Source organism: Cebidichthys violaceus, unplaced genomic scaffold (genome assembly GCF_023349555.1).
Source record: "Cebidichthys violaceus isolate CVI_PGR_0920_01 unplaced genomic scaffold, fCebVio1.0.p SCAF_55, whole genome shotgun sequence".
NCBI lineage: Eukaryota > Metazoa > Chordata > Actinopteri > Perciformes > Stichaeidae > Cebidichthys > Cebidichthys violaceus.
Genome location: NW_027176761.1, coordinates 952,018 through 979,135, shown reverse-complemented (window position 1 = coordinate 979,135; position 27,118 = coordinate 952,018). Strand labels below are relative to the sequence as shown.

Below are 27,118 nucleotides of genomic sequence, written 5' to 3'. Positions count from 1 at the left end.
AGCAGTTCCGCAAAGCGTCGCTCGGAGGAGACGTGCACCCAAGCGCTGCACACAGCGAACAACATGGCGCTAGCTGCTCGACTTAAAGGTGGTGGAGGATATTTTTAGCTCTCTTGTTCTCTCACCCCCCCCCCCCCCCCCCCCCCCCCCCTTGCTCTTTTGTTTCTTACCCTTTTAGTCATCTCCCACTCACTGCTTTGTCTTCTCTGCTACTTGCACCCCCCCCCCCCCCCCCCCTCCCCTCTCTGTCCGACTCACTGCAAAGAATCAGATCAATTCGCAGTGAAAACAAACAAATCTCTCTGTATGCTATTGTGACTTGAAAAGCCGAGATGACACAAACTTCACGGTAACTTCATTAGCGGGCATGTAGCCGTTAGTAGAGGAGAACAATAAGGGAGGAAGAAATGACTCAGGAGTAATTCATGCATAGTGGAGGAGGCAGTGCAGTGGGACAGGGAGAGAGGATTTGAGAGTCATTCATCAGTCGACTTGACAAAGTGCAGCTGACATCAAGGCTCTCTGCTGTCGAACTTTCTTCTTTATGGCTACAGGAGCCATAGAAGAGAGGGAAGGAGTAAGCGTTGACCGGGTTTTAGAACGCTTCATCCCATGTTCCAGGGAATTGCGGAAACATCATTACAAAAGATAAACCGATTAATCTGTTAAGCAAACAGTGAAAATGCAGACTAGAACAGTCGAGATTCAATGTTAATTTAAGTTAATAAATTTTGAGTCTCACTTGGTATCATTATTTAATTGTTGTATTCTCTCAGATGCAAACATTAACAACAACAACAACAACAACATGATATCGGCATTATACACGACCATTAAAACAACATGTCTGTTTCATGTCCTTACAGTCCGTGGGCGGAACGAGTTGCTGGAACATCTTCATCATCTATTCTGAATCTTCGTGTCTGTAAACTAAAGCCTACAGCGCAGTGAGTCTGTCTTAATGTAAAAATGATAACAAAAAAATAAATAAACCAGACCCCAGCTGTTTGGTCCAATGCTACTAAATGTCTTTATCAGAACACAGAGGCTGCACAATGACTGGAAACGCTCCAGTTCCAATTCCCGAACCAGCTGGGAAATGCTGCGATCACGCGGCGCTTTACCCTTCAGGAAGAGCTATTGTGAGATTGTGAATGTAATGGCCACTTGTGCTGAAATCACATGGCAGCATACATATTTCCAAGCCCGTGCCTGCAGTCTGTGGCTCAGAGGCCTTCTCTGACACGTTACAAGCTCAAATGTATCCCAAGATACTCTCAGGTGACAGATGATTGGACTCTGAAAGAGGAAGAACTGACTGTCAATTGGAGCTGTCGTCTTTGAACGAGTCATCCAACATGAATCGTCAGAGAACAACTTTTCAATTGCTGGAGATCAGACCCGTGCATATCACTGACAGAAAACCACTGAATGTCACGTACAGCATGTTCAACCTGTCTTCTTTTTTTTACATTTTGATGCCTAAAGTGCAGAAAAAAAAGAGAAGAAAAGCTGGTGAGCAATAATGTATTTTTTTTTTGTGCAACATATGCTGCAAAAAAAAGTGTATGGAATAAAATGAAAATAACCTGCAATCTTTCCTTCCTAATGAGATTTCCAATGCTCAGCACAAACAGTGCGCTGTCCTCATTAAAACAAGATGTTTGTGTTGAGCCACATCACCTGTATACACCTGTATTCTTCAGTGGCATGCACTGTTTCGGCAAAACTCTTTTGAAATATGTATCGAAATTCTCTGTCAGATGATAAAAGATTTAAACAAATATATATTAAGACATTTATATAATATGCACTTTGAACAAGGCTTTGAACATTCCCTTTCAAAAAGAATAAGAGGAAAATAAAAAGGAGGCAAATCCACTTTTCATTAATTAGGATGCTCCACTGGTTTACCGCAAGGCTCTCTGTTAATACAAACTTTTTAATAATAAAACAAAAGTTTCATTATTTCTATCAGATGATCTTAAGGTCACAGAAAGAACTGAGTAGCTTTTTATTTGGATATTTTATCAGCAGGTCTCACAGTTGTTGTTTTGTTAACGTGAACTTCTTTTATTTTTTCATTCAGGTTCACTTGGTACGTTGCTGCATGGAGGCGTTTGAATATAAAAAGAAAGGTTTAAATAAAGAAGGCCGTGTATGCTTAGTTTGACTGCGTCAGTGTATTACACAATCATATACAGTGTTCTCTCTGTTTTAGTGGGGCTATTACACAGCAGCACTATGGTCTGCTCATATCGCTCTCTATCAACACATCTGGATCTGGATCAGGGTCAAGGGCCACATATCTTGGAGAGAGTTAAAGGTCCTGGACTACAAAGAAAATGTCTTTCTTTATTCTGTCCCAAAGACAGGTTACTCAATAATTTAGCAGGAAAAAAAAGCTTGAGGGTATAAAGCAGCCATCAAGGACTCTGCTTGATGTGTTATATTAACAATGTGGTTTATAAACCATCAGGCACTTCTGTACCCACTCTCTTATGTTACTGTACCTTAAAGAAAGTCAAATGAATTACATGGATGCAAATCATGTCTTCATTAAGCATGTGACGCTACAACCAGCAGCCATTTAACTTAACTTAGAAAGAAACTGGAACCGGTGAAAAAGCTGGCTCTGTCCAAAACGTCACGTTGTGGTTTTACAGTGGGTCACGGGCCGGACTATTTTAAAGAATCCAGGCAGTTACTACATCCGGCCAGGAAAAAGGTTTTCAACTTTGTTTTAAACGGGTTAAGTTGTGAGCTTTAAATGTGTTTGCAGGCGTACTTTCGGACAGAGCCAGGCTAGACGTCGCCCTGTTTCCAGTTTTAAGCTTAAGCCAATCGACTGGCTAGTGTTTTAGTTTCATATTTTATACAGACATGAGAATGGTTTGGATCTTCTCAACATCCCAAAAAAAAGTAGAATAAAAGGCTAAAAACTCTGATTTAGCGATTCAATAACACAAACATGTTGTCTGATGAAATTCAGTGATTCTCTTTACCCTGTGTTTATTTCTTGTGTTCCTATTTATTTCTGCTAAGGTGGTTCCGACTAAAAATGTATATAGTCAAGTTATACAGTCGACTGATCTTCCAATCATGTCTCTTTTGTTGTTCATTGATCCCTCTTTGTTTGAGCTTGATGTGTCTATTATTGGTCAAGAAACATGTTCGCTTAGCTGTTGTTTCAGAACAATGGACAGCGATGTTTGTTGTGAGAAGGGCGTTTGTGTGTGTGTGTGTGTGTGTGTGTGTGTGTGTGTGCGCAGTTGTGGCGCTGTTCATATTACTGACAAGGAGCACAGATCGATATACAGAGAGACACGGTTTCTCAGCCTGTTTGCTTTTCGCGGTTGTAAATAGAACTTTCTGCCTTAATTTTAATTTTCCACATTGTTGCAAGCTGCAAACAGCTGTTTCGCGCATCCCCAGGCTAATTTTAGCGAATGGTTCATAAATTAAAAATATATGTAGCGCTCTGATAGTTGTATGTAATTAAGTTGAGTGCTCTGGTAAATACATGTAGGCCTGTTCTTTGATTTTCTTATTTATAAATGATTACTTTCCCACATTTTCCCATCACTGTGACGTGTGTTTCACAGTTGTGTCAGTTGAGACCCCTAATTTCTACCAATGTGAGCAGGCTGTATCACGGTGGTAAAAAAGCTTGTGAATAAAAGACTCTTTTGTCATTGTGCAGTGTGACTTATGTATGAGGATGTATTTTTAGAGATATAGGATAAAGAGTAAACTGTTCTGTGGCAGCGTGCTGTCAGAATCAAAGCTGTGTGAGAATAAAGAGTCATCACTGCCATGCCCAAACCAATCTGACAGCAACATAAGAATCTGTGTGTGTGTGTGTGTGTGTGTGTGTGTGTGTGTGTGTGTGTGTGTGTGTGTGTGTGTGTCATCCTGATGAATCAGGAACGATTTATGGAAACCAAGGTAGCTGTTAGAAACACTCTAACTTCTAACTTAACTGCATCACTGAGCCCATATATCACTAAACGTCCGACTCTTGTAAACCTAATTTGTGCTGTGAGTCCAATGCTGCGACCTGTTGTAGAAAACGCTGTGGTTTCCTGTCACAGATTTAGTGCAGTGTGACGGCCACATGTCAAACACTTTGTTTATTGAAAAGCAGAGGATCAATCTTTGCTCTACTGATCACTCACTAAATCAATAATGGCTTTGACAACAAGTTCATTGTTTGCTCCACAGCACTCAGTCAGAGGTGGTTGTAGAAACACCGGCAGCTTTATTCCATTTAAAAATAGACATTTTTTTTTAGATGTTTACTAAATTGGGTTTGTTTTCCAGTACAAATGAAGAAAGAGCAACACACCTATAGTGACAGGAGACAGCCACTATACCAGTGTTTTTTGTATGTTTTTACCAATAAACTGTAATCATGCATGCTTTAAAAATGTGTAACCTTTGAAAGATGTAGAATAACTGCATTATCAGTAACATCTTTAATGTTTGTCACAGTGTGTCAGTACGTTTCTAACCCTGCTGTCCATTGACAAAACGACACACTGACCGTGAAACCACAGCACCTGTAACTGACACTTGTCAATAACAACGTCTGAGCGGTGATTGATTATGTTTGCCCTTTGAGGCTTCCCTCTCCCTACGCCTTCACTCAAGTGTATTATTTTGTTTCCCGTTTGACTCTTCTTCTGTGAAGTTTGTATTGCGATGAAGTGATGCCGTATCTCAACAACTTTTGAAGTGTAATTTCTTCAGCGAACAATTTGTTTGAGTGGGTGCAACGTGTCAAGGCGAGCGTGCGCTGCAGTGTGAACTACCAGCTGGTGGAGAGAGGACGACTGTAACAGACTAAAAGAGAGAGAGAGAGAGAGCATGACTGTAACAGACTAAAAGAGAGAGAGAGAGAGAGCACGACTGTAACAGACTAGAAGAGAGAGAGAGAGAGGACGACTGTAACAGACTAAAAGAGAGAGAGAGAGAGCACGACTGTAACAGACTAGAAGAGAGAGAGAAAGAGGATGACTGTAACAGACTAGAAGAAAGAGAGAGAGAAAGGACGACTGTAACAGACTAGAAGAGAGAGAGAGAGGACAACTGTAACAGACTAGAAGAGAGAGAGAGAGAGAGGACGACTAACAGTGTAAAAGAGAAAGAGAGGACAACTGTAAAAGACTAGAAGAGTGGGAGGGAGAGAGAGGACGACTGTAACAGACTAGAAGAGAGAGAGAGAGGATGACTGTAACAGACTAAAATAGAGAGAGAGAGAGGACGACTGTAACAGACTAGAAGAGAGAGAGAGAGGACGACTGTAACAGACTAGAAGAGAGAGAGAGAGCATGACTGTAACAGACTAGAAGAGAGAGAGAGGACGACTGTAACAGACTAGAAGAGAGGGAGAGAGAGAGAACGACTGTAACAGTCTAGAAGAGAGGGAGAGAGAGGATGACTAACAGAGTAAAAGAGAAAGAGAGGACAACTGTAACAGAGTAAAAGAAAAAGAGAAAGGACGACTGTAACAGAGTAAAAGAGAGAGAGGGGACGACTGTAACAGTAAAAGAGAGAGAGAGAGAGAGAGAGAGACGACGACTGTAACAGTAAAAAAGAGAGAGAGGACAACTGTAACAGTAAAAAAGAGAGAGAGAGAGGACGACTGTAACAGTAAAAGAGAGAGAGAGAGAGAGAGAGAGAGAGAGAGAGGACGACTGTAACAGAGTAAAAGAGAGAGAGAGGACGACTGTAACAGTAAAAAAGAGAGAGAGAGGACAACTGTAACAGTAAAAAAGAGAGAGAGAGAGAGAGAGAGAGAGAGAGGACGACTGTAACAGTAAAAAAGAGAGAGAGAGGACAACTGTAACAGTAAAAGAGAGAGCGAGAGAGAGAGAGAGAGAGAGAGAGAGGACGACTGTAACAGAGTAAAAGAGAGAGAGAGAGGACGACTGTAACAGTGAAAAAGAGAGAGAGGACAACTGTAACAGTAAAAAAGAGAGAGAGAGGACAACTGTAACAGTAAAAAAGAGAGAGAGAGAGGACGACTGTAACAGTAAAAAAGAGAGAGAGAGGATGACTGTAACAGTAAAAAAGAGAGAGAGCGAGGACGACTGTAACAGTAAAAAAGAGAGAGAGAGAGGAGGACTGTAACAGTAAAAAAGAGAGAGAGAGAGGACGACTGTAACAGTAAAAAAGAGAGAGAGAGGATGACTGTAACAGTAAAAAAGAGAGAGAGCGAGGACGACTGTAACAGTAAAAAGAGAGAGAGAGGACTGTAACAGTAAAAAAGAGAGAGAGAGAGGACAACTGTAACAGTAAAAAAGAGAGAGAGAGGAGGACTGTAACAGTAAAAAAGAGAGAGAGAGAGGCCAACTGTAACAGTAAAAAAGAGAGAGAGGACGACTGTAACAGTAAAAAAGAGAGAGAGAGAGGACGACTGTAACAGTAAAAAAGAGAGAGAGAGAGGAGGACTGTAACAGTAAAAGAGAGAGAGAGGACGACTGTAGCAGTAAAAAAGAGAGAGAGAGAGAGAGAGAGAGAGAGAGGACGACTGTAACAGAGTAAAAGAGAGAGAGAGGACAACTGTAACAGTAAAAAAGAGACAGAGCGAGAGAGAGAGAGAGAGAGAGAGAGAGAGAGAACGACTGTAACAGTAAAAAAGAGAGAGAGCGAGAGAGAGAGAGAGAGAGAGAGAGAGAGAGAACGACTGTAACAGTAAAAAAGAGAGAGAGAGGACGACTGTAACAGACTAAAAGAGAGAGAGGAAGAAATGTACAGAGCAAGAATAATGAGGGTCCTGCACATCCTGAAAGAGAATCACCAGCCTCAATCAATTTGTGTCTCTTTTAGTTACTATAAAACACACACACACACACACACACACACACACACACACACACACACACACACACACACACACAGGCACACTCCATAAAAAAACAGCACTACATAGCAGAAACTGTAAGTGTTGAGTGCTGACTGGACTCATATACATACTTAAAGGTTTGACTTTAACTCTTTCAGAGGTACAGTATACTACCCGAAGGCTTCCTCAGCCTTCGCTCCATTGCTCGTCCCCTCCCGTTCGACTCCCTCTCTCTGCCTTGTCCCTCCCCTCTTCCTCCCTTCCCCGGTTTATCTGTGCTCCCCTGTCCGCTGTAGGAAATCTACATCAAACCTGTTCAGGTGGCTGATTGAGGTGTTTTACAACGGAGAGTAAATGGCGTAAGGATGAGTGTGTGTGTGTGTGTGTGTGTGTGTGTATGTGTGTGTGTGTGTGTGTGTGCGTTTGTGTAGAGTGGAAGGAGAACTGCTGAAAGGCAGTCAGAGTTTGATCTCTGCTCACACAGAGTGATGTCCCCTCACTCGAGATTGTGAACATGAGGCTAATCATACAGTTCAAGCGCATGACGGATGGCCACCAACCATGAATTCAGAGGCGGTGCTGCAGCGTATGCGTTGTGTGTGTGTGTGTGTGTGTGTGTGTGTGTGTGTGTGTGTGTGTGTTTGTCACCTGAGGCAGTGTTGATGGTTCTGGCACTGACTCTGTTGTTGGGGGGATAGTCAGGGACGGTGTTCTCGTTGCGCCTCTCTGACATCCGTGGACTCACCTTAGCAGGTAGATGGCTGAAAAAGAGAGGGAAAGAGAAAGAGAAAAACGAGATAAAGAGAGGATTCGATGATGAGAAGACTAGTGTGGGCTTGTGGAGAGCTGAAGGAGAGAGTGGGGGAAGAATAATGAAACATTTGAATGGAAGAATCCAAAGGGAATGAAGAAGAGGAATAAGGGAGAGATAGAGGGTGATGAAAATTGTATAAACACAATTTTTCTGTGTGTGTGTGTGTGTGTGTGTGTTGTGTGTGTGTGTGTGTGTGTGTGTGTGAGCGGCAGACATTTTAACCTGAAAAGACTTGAAACACTGCCTGGTTTCCATTAAGACTGCTTACAAAACTGAGTTTTACACATAATGCAACACACACACACACATACACAAGGAAGTCCCAATTTCAAACTCAACAGCCTGACACACTGGTACCGTCTTTGGCTCACCCTGATTGGCTGTGCTGCTCGTCGATAGCGTCCACGGCACTCTCCACGGAGCTCAGAAGAGACTGGATCTGATTGGCTGATTCCTTCAGAAGGAAACGGGTCACGAACTGCTCCACGTTGCTTCCTCTCTCGTAAACCTGCGCAAACAAATAAAAGAAAACCACTATGATTGTCTGAAAAAATAGAAAAAAAGAAAAAAGCAAGTACTTCTATCAGAAGTTTTAATACCAAAATGTCCACAAAATGTCTGTTTGTGCGTCCTCAACACATCACAGCGCTGCCGCACAGCCTCTCTTTTTACTGTGTTCCCTTCACTCCTTTGAAAAGATTTTCCAGCACAAATCTCTATGAGTTCCTTCCTTGCATCCATTTCACGGTCGAAGGGCTCCTCGAGGTGGACAGGCCGCATGCCAGGAGGCAAAAATAAGTAAAAATAGACTAGTATCTTTTACTCTCCCCACTGCCGTCTTCTCCCTCTCCTTACCCTCACTGTCTCCTTAATCTTTTCCATTTCTCCCTCCGAGGCTCCCCCTGATTCCCTGTTTGGACTTTAGCCCGAAAGTGTTCATTTCAGACCTTAAAAAGCTTTTAGTCTGGGCTTCAAGCCTGGCCCCCGGGGGATTAAAAGTGCTGTTTTGGTGGTTTTACTGTGTATTGTTCCAGATTCAGCAGGAATAACACAAGGCCAGATTGAAATGTTACCTTCTTTTATTAGACACAACAAAAAAAACAACAACTGGAAATCAATTAACTCTTCAGTTGTCAGCCTCAATCACTACTCCAAACAACACTGACTGGCGTAGACTAACTGAGGACTGCAGCTCATTCAACATTCAGCTCAAAGCGTATTGACCCATAGGGGTTCAATCATTTCTATAGACCTGTTTAAAAGTCTATTCAAAGTTTGTTAACCCGAGCACTTTCTCAAAGAGAGGAATGAAAAAAAAAAATGATGACAACCCGGCGACAGCGTCAAAGAGTCCCTGAGCTGCACTGCTGAGTGTGAACACGGTGAACTGTCAGAGGAGTCGGATAAGACTGGAGCTGCTGCTTTAACTCTTATGACCTTATCGCTGCCACCTTTTAATTATTCAGGGATTTGACTGTTTGCTAAATTCACCTTCCCCCAATCAGTGGCTGTCCAATCGTAGCGTAGCAACTGTAACTATAGGCACAGCAGGCCTGTCAAGCTTTTGATTTCTCCTCATTTTTAAACTGTGTGCACGAGGCTGCAGAAATGCAATTATTGGCATTTAGGAGTGTGCGCCTTTTTTAAACTTTTCCACAATCAAAAACACAAGAGCACAATGATATAGTGGATTAGATCATGTGTTTGTGTGTTTGTCCTGGTCTTTAAAGGCTCTCTATACAATAGATAGAGGGTGGGTGCTACGCAGTAAACACTGTTCGCTCTTTCAGCGCTGTTGCCTTTGTTTGCTCTGTTAGCACCCTTAGCTGCTAGCCGCCGGGACAATGGATATGATTTGATTATCGCATTGGGAACCTTCAGAGTCTTCTCTCTTGTTGTTTGTTATTTTTTGGCTAGCATAACTCATGATGGGTTAGATTAATTTTGCTAGCTTCAGGCAACGAAATCTGCGAGCAACAGTTGCCATTTCAGCTGAAAAGTTGACAGTAACTGGCTGTAAATTAGAAGCACTCTTTAGTGCACATTTGTCTACAAATCCACCAATTGTGATAAAAAATGTGTGTAGGCTATTTCAAGTGGTAAATCTGCCATCGTTATTGTAAATTGCATGTGTGCTGTCTGAAAACGGAAAGCTTGAAGGTTTAGAGAAAGTAAACTAAGGGGGACGGGTCTTCTTAACGAACAATCAATTGACTTTGAGGATCTGCTTTACTATTTCACATTTGGCGATTGCAACAACAAACTAAACCTTCAACTTTCACATGTCGCTCAGACGTGTTCAAGGCTAAAGACATTGAGCGCTCACTATCAAACGCCAGTCCATGATTGACTACATATGCACTCCAGAGAGACGAAGTCAGTCGGTCATGACAGCTTTACCGTCGGAAGTCACAGTGCAGTGATTCAGGGAGACAGTTAAGGTTCCTGTGCGCTCAGCCATTCTCTGCTGCACTCTCTGATCAAAGACAAACGCTCCCACGAGACGCAGAATCACACGAGGCCCTATTGACTTCCATTATCACAGCCAATGGTTTTTACACGAGCGCATGTCCGCACGCAAACTCTCAAACACGCAGACTTTTACAAAAGAGTCTCGTCCTCATCAGCTCATGTGTGGAAACGTTCAATCACCTTGTTGTGGTTTTTAACCGCATCCACTCCGAGCATAAGACACACAACGCTCTGCAATACAACGGAAATCATTATGATGATATAATTTCACCCCTAATGAAAACCATGCTGAGATTCAATTACCAAAGTGGGAAACACAAAATGATAAATAGGCATTTTCTTGAAGAGATAATGAATGATAATATGAGTCCATTATAGGCACTTAGTTATTAAATACAAATGCGGATGAATTTGGATGAAAACTAAACAAAGTAGAGGAATTCCCTTAGGTGGAACTTTTGTGGTAACTGTAAAGCTGTTTTATAGATTCAGAAGAAAACATATGATTGCTTTCCTTGTGGATATTGATGCCGCTGTCACCGTAATGTGCTGTACGTGTTACCCTGTGTGTGGGTGTGAGTATGTTGTGTGTAAGTAGTGATAGATTTAAAGTATGGGTTTGCACTGACTGAAACAGCTGGCTGGATAAATACTACGGTACCCAGATCTCTGTAAATCCCTGCACTGATTTATATGCTTAATATGATTTCACCTGTAAAATGGGAGGGTGTATGCGCTCTTATACTGTACATGCACGTGTGTACGATTGCTGACCAACTGATTAATGCGTGACTGCTTATGCGCCTTGACTCAAGATTAGATTACGTAGATTCAATTTTAATGAGCATTATTGAGCAACGGAGCCACTGGAACAACAATCGTTCTATACATCAAAGAAAAAACATGCAAACAAGATTTGAGAAAATGGAGGTTTAAAAACACACAAGCAACCAACTAATTTGAGTATGAAATATTAACTATATCAACTTGCACTATCTGTGCAATCTGAAAATTCTTGACTTGTGGTCCTCAAAACTTTGCCATCAAAATAATTTGAAAGATGCTATAATTAAGCAACCTGCACATATTGGGCGTAAATGCATGAATAATAATAAGGGAAATACGACTTATTCAAAATAAGTACTGTTGGGCAGTCTGGAAGCTTTAACATAGCTCTTTGTAGATTTCAAGCAATTTTTTGTTATTTTTGTAAGCGAGCGACCCAATAGTGGCACCGGCATTCCACAGTTATTGGCCAGTTTTGCCCAATTTTCAAAGTGGGAAAAGCCCTGCCTTACCAACTCATCTTCCAAGAAATGAGGAGTATGACCACAACTTTGTCAGTCGATGTGACAAAATGTACTGCTGGGCACATATGTACCATCTATTCCAAACACTCTCTGACCAATTTGTACCACAGTATTTCTTTTGTCATAAAAGACATTTAGGAATGGGAGACAAATCAGCAAAAAAAAAACTTAGCAATTAAAATGTCTACACAAGGATCCTCCATAAGACGGCCTCAAAATCCAGTCATAAAGTAGCAGCCAAGGCCTTATCAGCGGATACTGTACCTCAGTGGTTCAGGGGCCGAGTGCAGTTGGACACTTTGCCCGGTTGGTGATCCAGCAGCAGCAGAACACGCCTCAAAAGACCGATTCAAAAGTGCAGTGAGTTTTTTCGTTTTTTGTGCCTTCCAAAAAAGGCAGCGTGTTGTGAAATTGTAGATTACATTTAAAAAATTTGCTCCACAGTTCGCTTTCTTCCTCCCGGTTCTTCCTGTACGTGCCCCACGGGCCCAGCTACAAAACCTGGTATAGAAACAGCTGTGATCTATAATTCACACAGATCAGTGACCCAGGAGGAGACGCGCCATCTCTCTGCTCGGTCCCCGGACACAGCCTGGTTATTAGCTACAGTGTGTCTTAGTGTGTGTGCTCAGATCGCTGTGTGTTTGTAGAGTTCAAGGCAGGAGGAATGAGTGTGTGTGTTTGTGTTGATGTGCCTGGTTTCTGTGTGAAGATTGATGACAGAGCTCTCCAGAACTTAGTACAAGGTTCAATATTGCCAGTGTGTATATTTTCACACATCATCAAAGGCTTCATTTTAAACACACAGCGAGCTGCAATATGCCCTGAAGTTATATGGCTCGGATTTTGTGGCCACTGTTAAAAAAAAAAAAAAAAAAATTAATTACAGAGTGGAGGCAACGTGATGTTTATGAGATCTGAGAAATTTGTTCTGCTAGGAGTAGTTGACCGAGCCAGCAGGGTCACTAAGCCTGTGAGTGTGTGCAGAGTGTTTGTATTTGTTTCAGATCTCATGTATTTATTAAGAAAGACAACAAATCTCCTCATTGTCATCCACCTTTAGGTCTGCACACTTCTATAGCACAGCGTTCCCCTGCAACACACACACACACACACACACACACACACACACACACACACACACACACACACACACACACACGCGCACACAGTCTTTTGTCATAAGACGGCGGTGGCTGATTACAGGGAGTCGTAGGTGGTAATCAGTGATTATAGAGGTTGGTCTAGTTAGGGGGAAATTATTCCATCTTCAGAGTCTCAGATGGAGATAAAGAAGAGTCGTGGAGAGGTGGAAGTGACAAGGATGTAGGCTGATAAAAGACTGAAGTACACACTATGCAATCCAAACCGGCTATATAATATTCATTTATACAGGCATCTTATCAGAAACATACCACAAACGTTATGCTGGTGTGTGAAAGAAATACAAAGATCATGAGGTGTACTGAGCAGCAAGGACATTAAGTTAGTAAAGTACTAAAAACACTGTATTCATCAATTCAAAATATATATTCATGTCAATGTGAAGTCACTACTGTCATTCTGAGCTGTTGAAAGAATATTATACAGGCTTTAACATGATGCCAGACTGACTGAGACTATATTGTTATGTTTGTTCAAAAAACTTCAGTGGTGACTATTTTCTTAAACGTGCTTTCTTTCTGAAAATTAGATGAGCAGATCAATGCCACTCTGTGCATTTAAAGAGCACTACACCCACCATTTAGCATTGGTTAAAGCTACGGTTACTAATAATAATCAAGTTTGCTTCACTCGGCGGACGTTGCCCCTTTTAAAGCAAAACAGAACACTAAAATATTTTTTTGAAAACATTTGCGGCGATAAAAAGGAAATACAGTAACAGAATGTTGATTCATATTTGAGCAGTGATGGACAGTTGTGTTGGAGACTCCATGGCTCTGATTGGTTGTAAATTATTTTAGGCGCACTAAAAGGAGGCACAGGAACCTGTTTTTTCCCCACAGATTATTTGTCTCATCTTCATTGTGATATAGTGAAAGCTTGGGCAAATATGACAACAAGCTATTTTACCTGTAGCTTTAAGGTGAAGGGAAAGATTCTTTAAAGTATTGAAATATTAATATTAAATATTGAAGAGTTAACTTAAACTTGAAGCCTGAGACACAATGGGTTCACTTTATTAAAATGTAACTACACACCACCCTTTCTCTAACCTTAACCAGGGTGCTTTGGTTAAGATATATCCTCAAATATCAGTCAAAGTTAACATTTCCATCAAAACTATATGGCTTTGCCACTATACTTCTACTACTTCTGCATCTAATCGTATACACATATATAACCATAGTGACTATGTGTTCGTTCTACCCAGTTTCAGCATCTGTCTCCAGCCATATTGCGATGTCCCCTTGTTGTACCTTATAGAGCCACAGCAGGGGATGTAAACGGCTTCATTCACTTTGACAAACAGGGAGGCAAGAGTTCAACAGAAGAGCCTCTGGCCAAAACAACACCCACCAATCTGTAATGATGGGATGCGCATAATGCCACAGCAAGGGGCTCTCTCCTACTTGTACAACCCCCAATCAAGAATAATGATTTTGATCATATAATTAGGACTGTTGTGTTGTTTGGTCCAAATGTCACAATAGCCTTCCGAATGTAACAGGAGAAGTGCTGGAGTGTCAAGCAGGAGGCGTTCTGAAGGTGTTGTAAGCTGGCCATCGCTGCCTGGTGGGAGAGGGGATGTAAGTGTTGGTATTGATCCACTGATGAATTCTCTATAACCCTCAACTTAGCCTGAAGGTGCCAGTTCATTCTCACTGGAGGGAAAATGCGTCACTTCAATCACCTCTCAGGAAAATGGACAACTCCATTGGAAAATCTATTTCAAGCCAGACCCATGACGTAATCCACAGGACAAATGTCAAACCATTTATGTTTGAATTACACCTTATCCCCCTTACTTTAGGTAGTCTGGTTCAATCATTTGTTCTGCCTTGCCTCCTGCCAATGTTGTTTGTACTGCAAATGACACACCTGACCCAGCTGGTACCACAGCCGGGTCTCACTCCACGGGCATCAAATACTGACGCGTGGTCAGTGGCCCTCGGCATCTTGTTACTGACACACAAGGCATCCCTTGGCGTCTGTATGAGATCCACCAGGCTTTCAACTCACTCTACTGCAAACCCATCCACGTCCGTTTTAGACCCTCAGAGCAACAGACTCGCTATAAAGAGCCAGAAAGTCTGTTATGGGCAGGAGGAAGGATGTGACACCTTTGCCTGAACCCTAATCGCGACAGATTAAACCACGTGTTACAATGCTATCCACGACCATTTCACAGCATTAACCTCGTGCAAACCTCCTGCGTCAAGATATTACCCAAAAGGCGGATCTCAAGCGCCAGGGATGAGATCACCTTGCTGGTGTCCAGGTGTAAGGTAGTTGCTAAAATCTATGATTAAACCTTAAACTCTACATTACAGTCATTTAGCAGACACTTTTATCCAAAGCGACTTACAATTCAGTATCTATCTACACACCGTAGATGCAGCTACGGGAGCAATTTTGGGGTTAAGTGTCTTGCTCAAGGACACATTGACATGAGACTAGTGGAGCAGGAGCTGGAGCTGGGATTGAACTGCTGACCCTCTGATTGAAAGGCAGCCCTGCTCTCCACTTAGCCACGGTCACCCCTAGTTCCTCTGCGGAACTAGATGGTGAACTAGATGGTGACAATTTCTCCTCAATGTCTAAATGTGGTCCATAGACCAGGCAAGATTGTGGGCTGCGGTGTACAGATGTCAGGCTGCCTTGTGCTTTTGCAGCAGAAATACAGACATAATCTCCAGGCGACAAGATGTCAGGGAGAGCTGGCTGCCACGTCACTGGATAGGTGGGTAATGTAATGCGAAGGCGACGTCTCTTGAGACATTTTGCAGGGTATAGCTGTTACTCAGAGGTGTGACTATGTAGGCCAACAAGAGACTGTAGGAGTCTCTAGTCTGTTACAACGAGTTCTTGACAGTTTGAACGGTGCGACACGCCTCTCCCTCGCTCTGAGGGTGTTTAGAACGAGCGGTTACTCGAGCAAGTCCCCGGTGAGTAACAGATTAATGCGTTGAAATGCTTATTAAGAAAAACTGCACAACAGTATGTAATACTCGGGCCGTAACAACTCACAGGCAGAATTTTGTAACTCTGGAAACGTATCACAGCAGCAACTAATTCTTCCGTTGCAACAATCAAGAAGTAAACAGTAGAAGCTGCTACTTGCCAGATGATGTCGCACTGCAGCACAATTTGATTCCCTACTGTTCCAACGGACCGATTTTATTCCAATGGACGAGAGGGCTGCATTTATTCACGCAGGGCTTCTATTGGTCTGAACGCGTCGTAAGGCAAAGTGCTGCATGACTCCCACATGGGATTGCAGTACGATGATTGTTAACGGTTAGTGTGAAAAAATCTCTATGAACAGATATCTGCATATGAATGCTGATCCTGTAGCTACTGGGACAAGATTTAGGCAATGGTATTCGTGGTTGTTTTTAGTCAGAGTAGTATTGACCAGTCACATTCGAGCAGGCTTTGGTTGCATGCAGGTAAACGATCCGTGTGGAGAGCAAAACATTGGCGCAATGGCCTAAATGCAATCTCAGAATACAGAGATAATCGGTCCTAGACGCCGTCTCTTAACTCCGCTCTCTTGTCTCAAGCTGTTAACCGTGCTTAAAGAAGTCCTAAAGTAACGAACAAAGTAGCTGACATATATCTTGGTAACAACGTCTTGGCCCAGATATCTGTTATCCGTATATCAGCTGGCTTCACTAGAACCCCCAAAACCATTGCCCGTTGCTGCCAGATGCTAAATCGTAGTCAGACCGATAGTCAATGTGTTCTTAGGTTGATGTGATTGTGAACCGGACCAGAAGAAAAGAGAAGAATACGATGAAGAATGCACAGCTTGTAGTTTCCAGCATGTAGCCAGTGAGCAGTTTTCTGCTCATGCACTTCCTTTCAACTGGTTTTCAAACAGCTTCAGGCGGTACAACGCCCACATTTCAGCCTAGCAAGGTGTTCTCTCTGGAGGTTTCCTGAACTGCGTATTTTTAGAATTTTTTATTACTTTCTATTGGTTTGATCTTTTATTTGCCATGGCAACCAATACAAAGGAGTTTGTGTTGCAGCGATTCTCTGCTGTAAGAAGCTGTGTTTGTTTTCAGTGGTGGTGTTTCTTTTATTTCTCAGCTCGAGAGGTATCGGATTTTATTTCACGGGTCTCTGCAGAGCCAGCATTGTCTCTCTACAGCAGGTCTCTATCTGCTAAGATAACATAGGTTTGATGTGTTGGGAAGCACAAGAGCAGCTCCCCGGCTGGCCCGCTACCTCTGAAAACCCCCACAACCCTGCCTCAGCTTCACACATCAACCAATTAAAATGGTATCCTAGCAACCCCAGTCAATATGTCTCTAAGCAACACCATTTTAGCAGTATGCAGGAAATGATATCTGAGCGGCAGACCTCTCGCACCGAGAGAGATATTGCTTTTAAATGGCTCTTCTATCTTCCCCCTGCCCTGGTATCCCTCTGTAACCACAAACTCTCTTATAGTCTCATAGCTTTGTTAAGTCAGTGTGCACAGACACACACACGCACGCACACATGCACACACACACGCACACTCAGCCTGTTTCTCTTGGATATTACTCTCGTCTGCCCCTAACCTACTGTACTAGCCATACCTCTTAGATGAAGACATCCCAGCTGCAACACTCACTGACCATAGAGTTCAGCCACGTGTGTACAATGCCTGTGTGTGTGTGTGTGTGTGTGTGTGTGTGTGTGTGTGTGTGTGTGTGTGTGTGAGAGAGAGAGTGACCACCCGCTGGCCCTCCTCTGGAGACATCTACCAGTCCATTAGCAGGACACTAACCTGCATGGACACACACACACACACACACACACACACACACACACTCTGCACTAATACCATCTATTTTTGCTTGGATTTTGTGGCCACTGTTTGTAGCTATATCTCCTTAAGCTAGATAACATACAGGACAAATCATCCTTATAGGACTTAAATACAGTACTATACCATTGTTTATGCAAGCAAGTGGAGAAATAACTACCGATTAAGCACTCCAAGTAAACAATAATTTGTCAGATACCGGTTCTAAAGAGGTGTAATGAGAGCTGCAGTTGTGAGCAAGATCTGATCCAGCATTGAATTAAAAGCCCGCTGGATGCTATCAGAGGGAAGGCTAATGTTAGCAGCTCTGTCCTGCTTTTTTGGGATTTGGGGAAGTTTATACTCCAGCAACCCAAGTCAGTACCAAAGATGGCGTTTGGTGTGTCAAACTAGTCGGTTAGACATCACTCCACAAAAACCCTTAGGTACCATTAAGTTCAAGAATGTAAACTAAGCAGCGTTTTCAACCAATTCATTGAGCTAACGTTTTGCCTAGTTAGCTTGCTAGCAACAGCTGATCAAATCTGCCAGCTAAAATCCAGGATCAAGAAACCAATCAAGGAGTCTGCCGCCGTTATCATCATGAACTGTGTTGCTGGACGAAGTGCAGAAGGTCCTCCGTTTGGTTGCGGATGAAAGGATTCAGCGAGCGTCACGATAAAGTCGATGTCACGACGACGACCGGCTGAGAATCTCGCCGACACTGCGCGGGTACTATCGCAGTGGAAAAGGAATAGAGAAAAGTGAGTCGAGTCGAGCAGAGCAGTACCATGCAGCGGAAACGGGGCTCATGTGAGCCAAGTAAAGAAGAAAGGACAGGAATAGCAACAGTAACTTGCCATCATATGGGATATTTGTGTTTGCAGTCAGCTGTTTGAACACAGCTATAAAAAAGAAAAAGAAATGGATAACACATTACCACATTTATTGGAGAGATTTAAGTGGTGGAACTGACATTTGGAAGTGTGGAAGTGGTTAAAAGCAGGCAGAGCGCCTGAGTTTGTTTCTAAACAGAAGGCGAGCCCACTAACCGGCATCAGAAACATACACTCCCTTCAGATCTCATGCCAGCCTCATCGGCCTGAAGAGAGATGAGAATAGAGGGAGAGGCAAGGAGGATGATGGGGCTGGGAGGCGGAGAGAACCAGTAGCAGGGAGACAAGGTGCTTGAAGGAAGGGGAGATAAGAGGGGAGAGGAAGGAGACAGGAAAAACTGCAAGTTCAGAGAGGGAAAAAATGAAGGGGGGTAAGGAGAGAGCGTACTGTACATCGTGTTGAGCTTTCTGTTTCGTTGTGTGTTTTACTTTCTCCGTCCCTCAACTCTATAATAAATCCCTAAGTGGAGTTCCTCTCTATGCTCTCCTTTCACCCAATTACCCATCCAGCTCTAGCTCTCTCTCTCTCTCTCTCTCTCTCTCACACACACACACACACACACACACACACACACACACACACACACACACACACACACACAATAACACACAGTGACTCTCTCTTTCTCACTCCTACAGTCCTCTGCATTATTCATGCGTTGGGTGTAACCTCATCAGTCAACACACACCCAGTTGACAACACAACACACACTCTGCCAGTTCTCTTTCTCTCACACTGTCACATACACACTGGCGCACACAAATTATTCATGTTCACCATCATTAACAGTTGTGGGAGACACCGAGGATGCAGTCAGTCAGTCGCACACATGGTGGAGCGGAAGCTCACAATGTCCACCTGCGCTGCGAACAGAACGTCTTACAGCTGAACAGGGGACAGACAGGTGTTTATACGACACACTCCTGCCGCTGTTATTCTGAGAGGAGCTGACTGGAAACACTCTGCAATGCTGATGTAGGATGGATAGAAAGAAGGGAAGGGTTGTACTGTTAAAGTACCGTACAGGCTGGTTTCACAGCAGTTTACCTGATGGAGATGAAAGTGATTATTGTAACTTCTGACCTGGAAAAGTCTGCAGGTTCAAAACTGACTTCTGCCTAATCAAAAATTATATTTAAAAAAACAACCTGAACAAAAAACTCTGAATAGCTTTGGTAAAGTGGTTTCAGGTAGGCTACCTGTCAGTCCAAAGTCCAATGACAGTGTGTTGTAACAGTACAGTGTAATTGTTCTAAATTTAAGTAAGATGATAGATCATTATTTTTGAAATTAGACTTGTAGGAATGTCCCGAACTGCAGGGAGCAGACAAAGCTGAACATCTGTGCTGTTCGATGGGAAACGAGGCTCATGGAGACACGTGGGGATGGATGAGATTTGGAATTATACACAGACAGAGTCTCACAGTAGCTTAAAGGTGCTAAATTCCGAATTCAGAGTACTACCAAAGCATCAAACAACTATGCTATGTCTACCTTAGCGGAGAATGAAGTCACTTTCCCATTGTTTGTGTTGTAATCAGAGCTTCTCTGTGCTTTGTTTACATGGTATTCCCAGCCGAGCGTGCACGCGAGTGCATGAGAGTCCCTGCTTGTGTGTCCCACTAACTAGGCTATCGCCGCCGCTCTGCGCTCATACGGCAGTTACTGCTGATAACGCTGTCCCGAAACTATGTCATGGAAATGTAACTCCTACCCTCCGGTTCCCTCCTAGGTAAACACTCTTAGCTCAGTCAACGCTGTAATCATTGTTTGCACCGTTTGAGCTGTTAGCAACGTTAGCTGCTAGCCAAGTGAAGAGCCGTGCAGAGGCAATCCCTCATCATAGATGTGTTCTGAATTTGTGCCCTTTTCTCCATATCATTTTCGAGAAAAAGTACATCAAAGAGGACAGATCGTAAGTGGCTGCTATGGGCAGGAGGCTGGGAGTGACGACGGCTCTCAACAGGCATCGGAAATTAACAGCAGCTAAAGTTCAACCGAGGAATGTCAGTGATCATCAGTAGAAAGACGACCTGGTGACAGACTGTTAGGCTTTTACATTCTTAGATTCACTGCTATAGAGACCGGTGATGAGCAGAAGGACAGACATGAGCATACAGGAGAGTTGCTCGGTCTTTCTTTCTTCTACTTTGTCGTGTTGTCGTCACGTTCAGAAAACTTCTGGGAAAGCCCAAGCTGACCAATCACACTTCTTGTGGTCTCCATGTGGCGTCCGTATAGCTGCCACAGCCCTGATATGTAGTTACATCCTCAGACGATGCATGTCAGCTCCAGCAGCTACGCCACGGCCCCTTAACCCACAATTATAAATCCCTCTGAATGACAGAGCCAGTGTAAGTGGTAGCTCAGTCATACAAGTGTAAAAAAAAAAAGGTTTAGCAAAGTAATGTACCACTCAGCGACTGGATGATGAAATGAAACCATGTAATCAGTAATCACTTTCACTGACTGAGCTGCTTAACGTCCTCCTCATCCAGACAGTGATGGCAGCCATGAGAAAAAAGTGGAGCTGTGTTTTCTGACCTCCCTCACCTCTTTCCCTCGCTGTGTCAGACCTCTTGCCTTATCTCAAACTCCTGCTCTATTACACCGCCTCTCCTAATGCTTCCTGTTTGCTCCATGCACTCGTTGTATAATTCCTGCTTCCTTCTCTTAGTATTTTCCTGTCTGCTCTTTCTCTCTTCAACTCTTTCTGCACTTGCCATCTCCTCACCCACCCTGACTTCTCTTCATCATCAAATCCCTCACCTTCCTCCCCTCCTTAATCCCAGTCTAACTTTGCCTCTAACATGCTTCGGCTGCAGCATCCTGCTTCTTGGTTACGGTAACCCGGTCGCCAGTTTCCAGAGGATGAGGGATGCGCTTGCTTTCAGGCTTGACACCACTTAGAGGGACATGTGTACATAACATATAGATGTATGTGTGTGTGTGTGTGTGTGTGTCTGTGTGTGTGTGTGTGTGTGTGTGTGTGTGTGTCTCTCTCTGGACTACTGTGATTGCAGGAATGCCCCAGACTGAACTTGCTGCGCCAGGTGTCTAACTACACACACGCCTCACAGAAACACACACACACACACACACACTCAGGAGTACACACTGCTGCCAGTGCACTGCAGGAAAATCACCTTGGGACATTCAGCAATTTGTAATCATTAAACCTGCCATGTGCCTAATCTGCGAAATGCCCTCACATTCTGGAGCAAATTATCTAGTTGTCGTTTTGCGGCGAAATCATGCAATAAGTCCTCTAATTATTTTGAACCTGAGCTATAGATCTTGAGCAATATGAATAAATGAATGTATTGTTTTTTTTCTCTTTTGGCCTCAGCACACATCTAAATCATTTATTTATTCCTCATAATCCCTTTTATTAGTTAAAGGACTCCACACATTAGGGGTGTGGAAATCAATCTAGCTCTCACACGGATACACTCCACCACTGCATTTCCAACATGTACTTTTGCACAATTTTCATATGAATCGCCATTAAACCCCAATGAATAAGTAATGAATGCTGGACAAAGAATTGTATCATACCAACCGACTGGGCCAGTTGAGATGTTTTACACACTGGCTTATGTTTCATCCTTTTATTCATCATCACTTCCTGCCAACCTCTCGCCACGTCCCCTTTGCCTCGCCCACTCTCCCCCTTCTCATCTTCACTTCCTCTTCCTTCCTTTTCTTATACTTCCCAATCTCCCCCATCAATCTTCGTCCATCCCTCGCTCTCCTCATCTCGCTCGCATTTTATTGTGTTACGGAACCAAAATCGCCTCCCCCCCCCCCTGCCCCGTGATCCGTTTCACCTTAATCTCCATGAAGAAAGGAGAGGGCGAAGGGGATGAGGTGGGGGAGGTGGCGGCAATGGCTTGGGGGTGGTGAAGACAATGGAGCGGAGATGAAAGAGGAGAAGATGAGAGAAAGGCGAGAGGAAAAGAAGATGGGGAGGAGGAGTTGGATGAGAAGCAGCTAAAATGCTCATGGAGGGTCACTCACCGGCGCGAAACAATTTCCTGCAAAGATTTTTGAAAAAAAGACAGGCTTAACAAGATTTTAGTCTGAGAGAGAAACTGTGCGAGTGTGTGTGTGTGTGTGTGTGTGTGTGTGTGTGTGTGTGTGCTTGTTGAATTGTCAATGAGTGTGTCGGCTCGCTCAGTGACAGCCTGAAAAATAAAGTGCTAATGAGAGTGGCTCATTAAACATAGCATTTATACACAAAAGACTCTTTTTGTCGCCTGCTTCAGCTCTCATCACCAGCAATTCATACACACACACGCGCACACACACACGCACACACACACTATGCTCACACACACACATTCCTCACGGGAGCGGACATTATTTATATCCACCTGCTGGAGAGCTAATTAAAATTGTTTTCTGGAACCACTTCTGATCCTGCTAGTGTCATAAAGGCTTTCACACACAGAAAAATAGAGTTAGTTGAAACATTGAATTCGAAGCATTTCAACACGTTTGCGCCGTCCCTGTAGATTACATATTTGTTAACGTCGCATAAATCATGACATGCAGGAGGGATTTCTCAAAATCCCTCATAGCCAAACAAACTGTCAGCCGTTCCTTTCCCTGAAGTTCGCTCTGAAACTTTTCTTGGCGGCTCGTAATTGTTGATTCCCGTCATCTTTGATCTGGTTCACAAAATTAGGACTCGCTCTCGGAAATGAGTTGTGAACTGCGGCAAAGTGCGAAACTGTCAGGAAGATGTCGGAGACGCCAAATGGAGCCCACAAGTCAGTCCTGCGTGTGACGCCGGATGACGACATGCGTGGGATCTGCTCGCAAATAGCTGATAGAGAGCCGAGCGATGTCTTAACAAGCTGGCTCCACGTAGACTGACATCAACTCAACTGTCTCCAAGGCAACTGTCCCCAAAGTGTCCCGCCTCCTGTCATCATAGCAACCTGCAAGATCTCATACGCTGAAGTGGGATGCTACGGACCAAGTTCAAACTTTGTTTCAGCGTGAAAATAAAAGTTGTAAGTTTCTTTGCCTTTGTTTTTGTCCAACTTTAGAGTTTTCGCTTCAGTTAACGTACTTTAAGTTGCTGTAATTTATAATTCTACATTCAACAACTTCAATTTGATGAGTGAAGTGAGCCAGTGCACATATTATTTCAGTTCACGTAAGTGCAGAAATGCAAAGTGCAAAAGGGCCGGCTGAAGTGGAATATTAATTGTAGAGTGTGGTGATTAATAAGTACACTGTCAGCCGGCCTCATCGTTGACCTCGTCGCTCTGAAACAGCTGAGCCAATCACAGGCAAGACCAACTCTACTTTCGCGAGTTAGACGGTGCATAACCAGGGTGCAAAGTACCAGGAGGCAAAGCAAGGGGCAACAGGGTTGTATTGAGCCTCTTACTTCATCACAGGTGTGTTTGTTGTTTGCGCCTGCACCTGGTGCATTGCTATTTAAGCGGTTTTCTGCAGCGAATTTGTTGTTTTTGAAAGGCTTAAAACCAACAAATATGGATCGAAAGAGAACATTAAATTACAAAAAAAAACACGTTTTAATTACGAAATAATTATGTCTATCTTTTTTTTCCAGTACATTTTGACGTTTTGAATTCATAACTCAGAGTTATTGGAAATCTTTGGATAACACGAGTCACAAACAGTCCTATGCAGTCACCACTGGAATCTAATTCTACAAATAATACTAATATCAATAAAGCCTTATCTTTATCTGCTTCTGTGCAGAAATAGTTGATTTCAAAATAAAATGTCAACGTTATGAATGAAGCTTTGTAGCTTCTAACTATTCTGTAGCGCCCTAGAATGATTTTACACTCATGAGTTTCATATTGCGCTCACTGATGTGGAGGGCTCTGTTTACTGTTTGTCGCTGTCCACAGACGGGTGGTGCTGAATCCGGAGGCTGCTGGAGGAGTGGTGAGTAATGCACAGAGATTTCAGCCTCAAAACGCCGCTGTTCAGGGGGAGTGAGCCCGTCCACAATGCATTTCAAGAGTAAAGCATGCAATTCACAAACGTATCTTATTACAGTAGCTAAAACATTCTGGTGTTAACTATGAGGAGGACTCCAGAACACCCATTTGCAGAGCTTTAACCCTTCGCAACGAATGACGGCTAAAGAGTCAATGTTTTCAGGACTCTTTCACTTCGGGTGAAGCTAGAGAACTGACCTTTTTCACATGTCAGTTTACGAGCACACACAACACCAGGACCCTGGAGATGGCTCACATAAATGGAATACATCCATTGTTACAGTTATTGATTACTCATGCATTTACTGCTATGGCCTGGCTGCTGTGAATAGGACCTATTGTTGGATTTATCGACAGAACTTAATTGTTTTTCTTTTTAAATTGTAATCCTTGTTTACGGCAAAGAATAAAAGCGTTTCACCGTTTTTTGTCAACAGTTTAGAATTTAGGTTTAAATCTGGCCCCCGAAAACAAGGGACGTATTTGATTGTTTATTGTAACAATTTTGCACTGGGAATAAGTCAATAAAATCGGAACGCAATAACACAGGTAACAGACACAAAGCAGATCGTACTGTTAATCCATCCCTAAAGCTGCTGCAGTAATGCTACCATCTAAAGACAATTATGCCTTTGAAATATCTCCTAGCTTACTGTGTTTATTAGCGGGATCATTACAATAAACGCCTGGGCTGATCTGATGTGAGGTCAGAGGTGATTTGAGTTTATTAATCCCCACTAATTACTTTATGAACAGCTCATTTGCTGAACCTCATGAGCCTCTTAAGACGGGCAGCTGACGACTGCGTGCACTAATTGATACCTTGACAGTCAAAATGATAAATACAGCATGAAGTGAATTGAAATATCACATTTACATGAATCATGAGTGTGATGGCCGTCCCTCTGGGAGCTCAGAAAGAGATTACCAGCATTGCTCTGGTTTCTAGCTGCATGGATTACAGTTTGTATATAGAAAACTTTTTCTTAAGGGATACATCCTCTATTATAGCCTATAGATTATACAGGTATTGCACTCGATACTGTAATATGTTTTAATCCAGGAGGAGTGTGTAATTGTATAAATCCTGTCAAGGATTTGGCAAGGCTTCTGCACCATGACGGAGCCAATACTGCTGGGGTATAAATTTCATTTTAATAATCTGGAGACCCATTTTATGCTTGCCCTTGGCTTCCAGCCAAGTGCTTTAAAGAAGAACCCCCACCCACACACACTTTTGTGCAGTGCTGTAGTTAACAGCAGAGTACAAAGTCTGCCCACCTATTCCACTCGGTCTTTCTCTCTGTGTATTCATTGAGGTGAACGGGGAGCTAATCAATTCTCACTGGGCTCTGAAAGGCCAGGGCTCCGGCTACAGCCTTCTGCTCAAGCTAATATCACGCTCTGTCTTTTAGCTCCACCCACTCAGCCTCCTCACATCTGCCTCAATTTTCTCCAGTTTTTACATGGATGTTATTTTGAGACCTCTTTTTTTTCTTTTTTTTTTGGAAAAACAACCACCAATTTGATGCCTTGCTTCCACTATATATATATATATATATACTGTATATTGATTATCTTACTATACCTTGTCGTCTACAATATGGAATTATTCCTCTTTTTTTGAACAGGGCAGAATGGAGGACAGGAAAAAGAGACAGGCCAGAGGAGGATTGCAGTGGATGGGAGGCAGGGTGGGGAGGTGAATAATGAGACCAGCAGTAAAGTACAGAAAGGAGGCAGTTATAGGTAAAGACAAAGAAGAGCGCAGGAGCAAAAGATAAAGAAATGAGCATCACTGGTGCTCCTATTTGAAGGTAAAGTTACATTGAAACATATGCAGCTTTTACTGTCGGCCCAGTGACTGAGGCTCTTATCTCGACTTGTGGATTAGCACTCAGACGGTCCACTTAGACCTTTACTGAGGAGCAGATAAGCTCCAGTCTCTGAAGAAACTCTCTTTGAATCAAGAATTGGCTTATCATGAAACACTAAGTCATATGCAAAGTGATTTTGAGTAAGAGGTTACATTTCGCTGTTAATCTCCACCATTTGATTTTAAGTGGAAAAGTGCTTTTAAATTTTATTTTTATTTTGCATCCAGTACATTTCACAGCTCAGCTACCGGCTCCGTGGGTTCTTGGGAACTTGAGTGTCCCCTGTATTTTGATGGTGGCATTGTTTCGATGGTGTTGAAGTCTGACCATCTTTTAAGAACTATATGAGATAACCTGTCTGACTGTCAGCAGTCATCGTTTTACACGGTGCCTAAGTGGTATAACCGTACGTGTTCTGACGCAGCGCCTGGGGGCTAAAAGGCACACTTTGAAGACACACTCCGGACAGCTGGTGGTCCCTGTGGCTAAATGCGTAAGATGATATATGTATAGGTGTAAGTGAAGACATAAGTGATACAAGTTTCAGCCCCAACCTTACGTTAAAACAGCATGGGGGGGGGGGGGGGGGGGGGGCAGGGCTGGTGGGTGCATGTTGTATACGGGACCTGTGAGACGATGACCTACAGGGAACTCAAGCAACGTGTTTAAAAGCTTACCAGATACCAAAACTGTGCACCACGGCTTGCGATGCTGCATTTATTTGAATGGCCGACGCAGAGCCTTGCTAGACGACATCGCACTGGCATCCCCACTCACTGTGAGACTGGTTCCTTTGAAAATAATGACTTAAAGGTTGTTCCATGCAGAGCTACTGCAGATTTTCTACTTAGCGCATTCACAGCTCCAGACACCCACCACTGGGTGTCTGAGCCACCACTGCAGAGTAGCCTTGGTGGTCGATGTGAGCGGCGCTACATGGTGTTTG

At 43.2% G+C, this 27,118-nt stretch overlaps 1 protein-coding gene across 2 annotated transcripts in view; it reads right to left on the bottom strand.

The window, feature by feature from the left end:
* Positions 1-27,118, bottom strand: part of necab2 (N-terminal EF-hand calcium binding protein 2) — a 108,265-nt gene that overhangs the window by 40,676 nt on the left and 40,471 nt on the right. For both annotated transcript variants that reach the window (XM_068731963.1, XM_068731964.1), the window contains exons 6-7: positions 8,036-8,172; positions 7,499-7,611 (exon numbers count right to left, since the gene is read on the bottom strand). In XM_068731963.1, the coding sequence (XP_068588064.1) occupies positions 7,499-7,611; positions 8,036-8,172 (250 nt within the window). The remainder of the gene's footprint in view (positions 1-7,498; positions 7,612-8,035; positions 8,173-27,118) is intronic.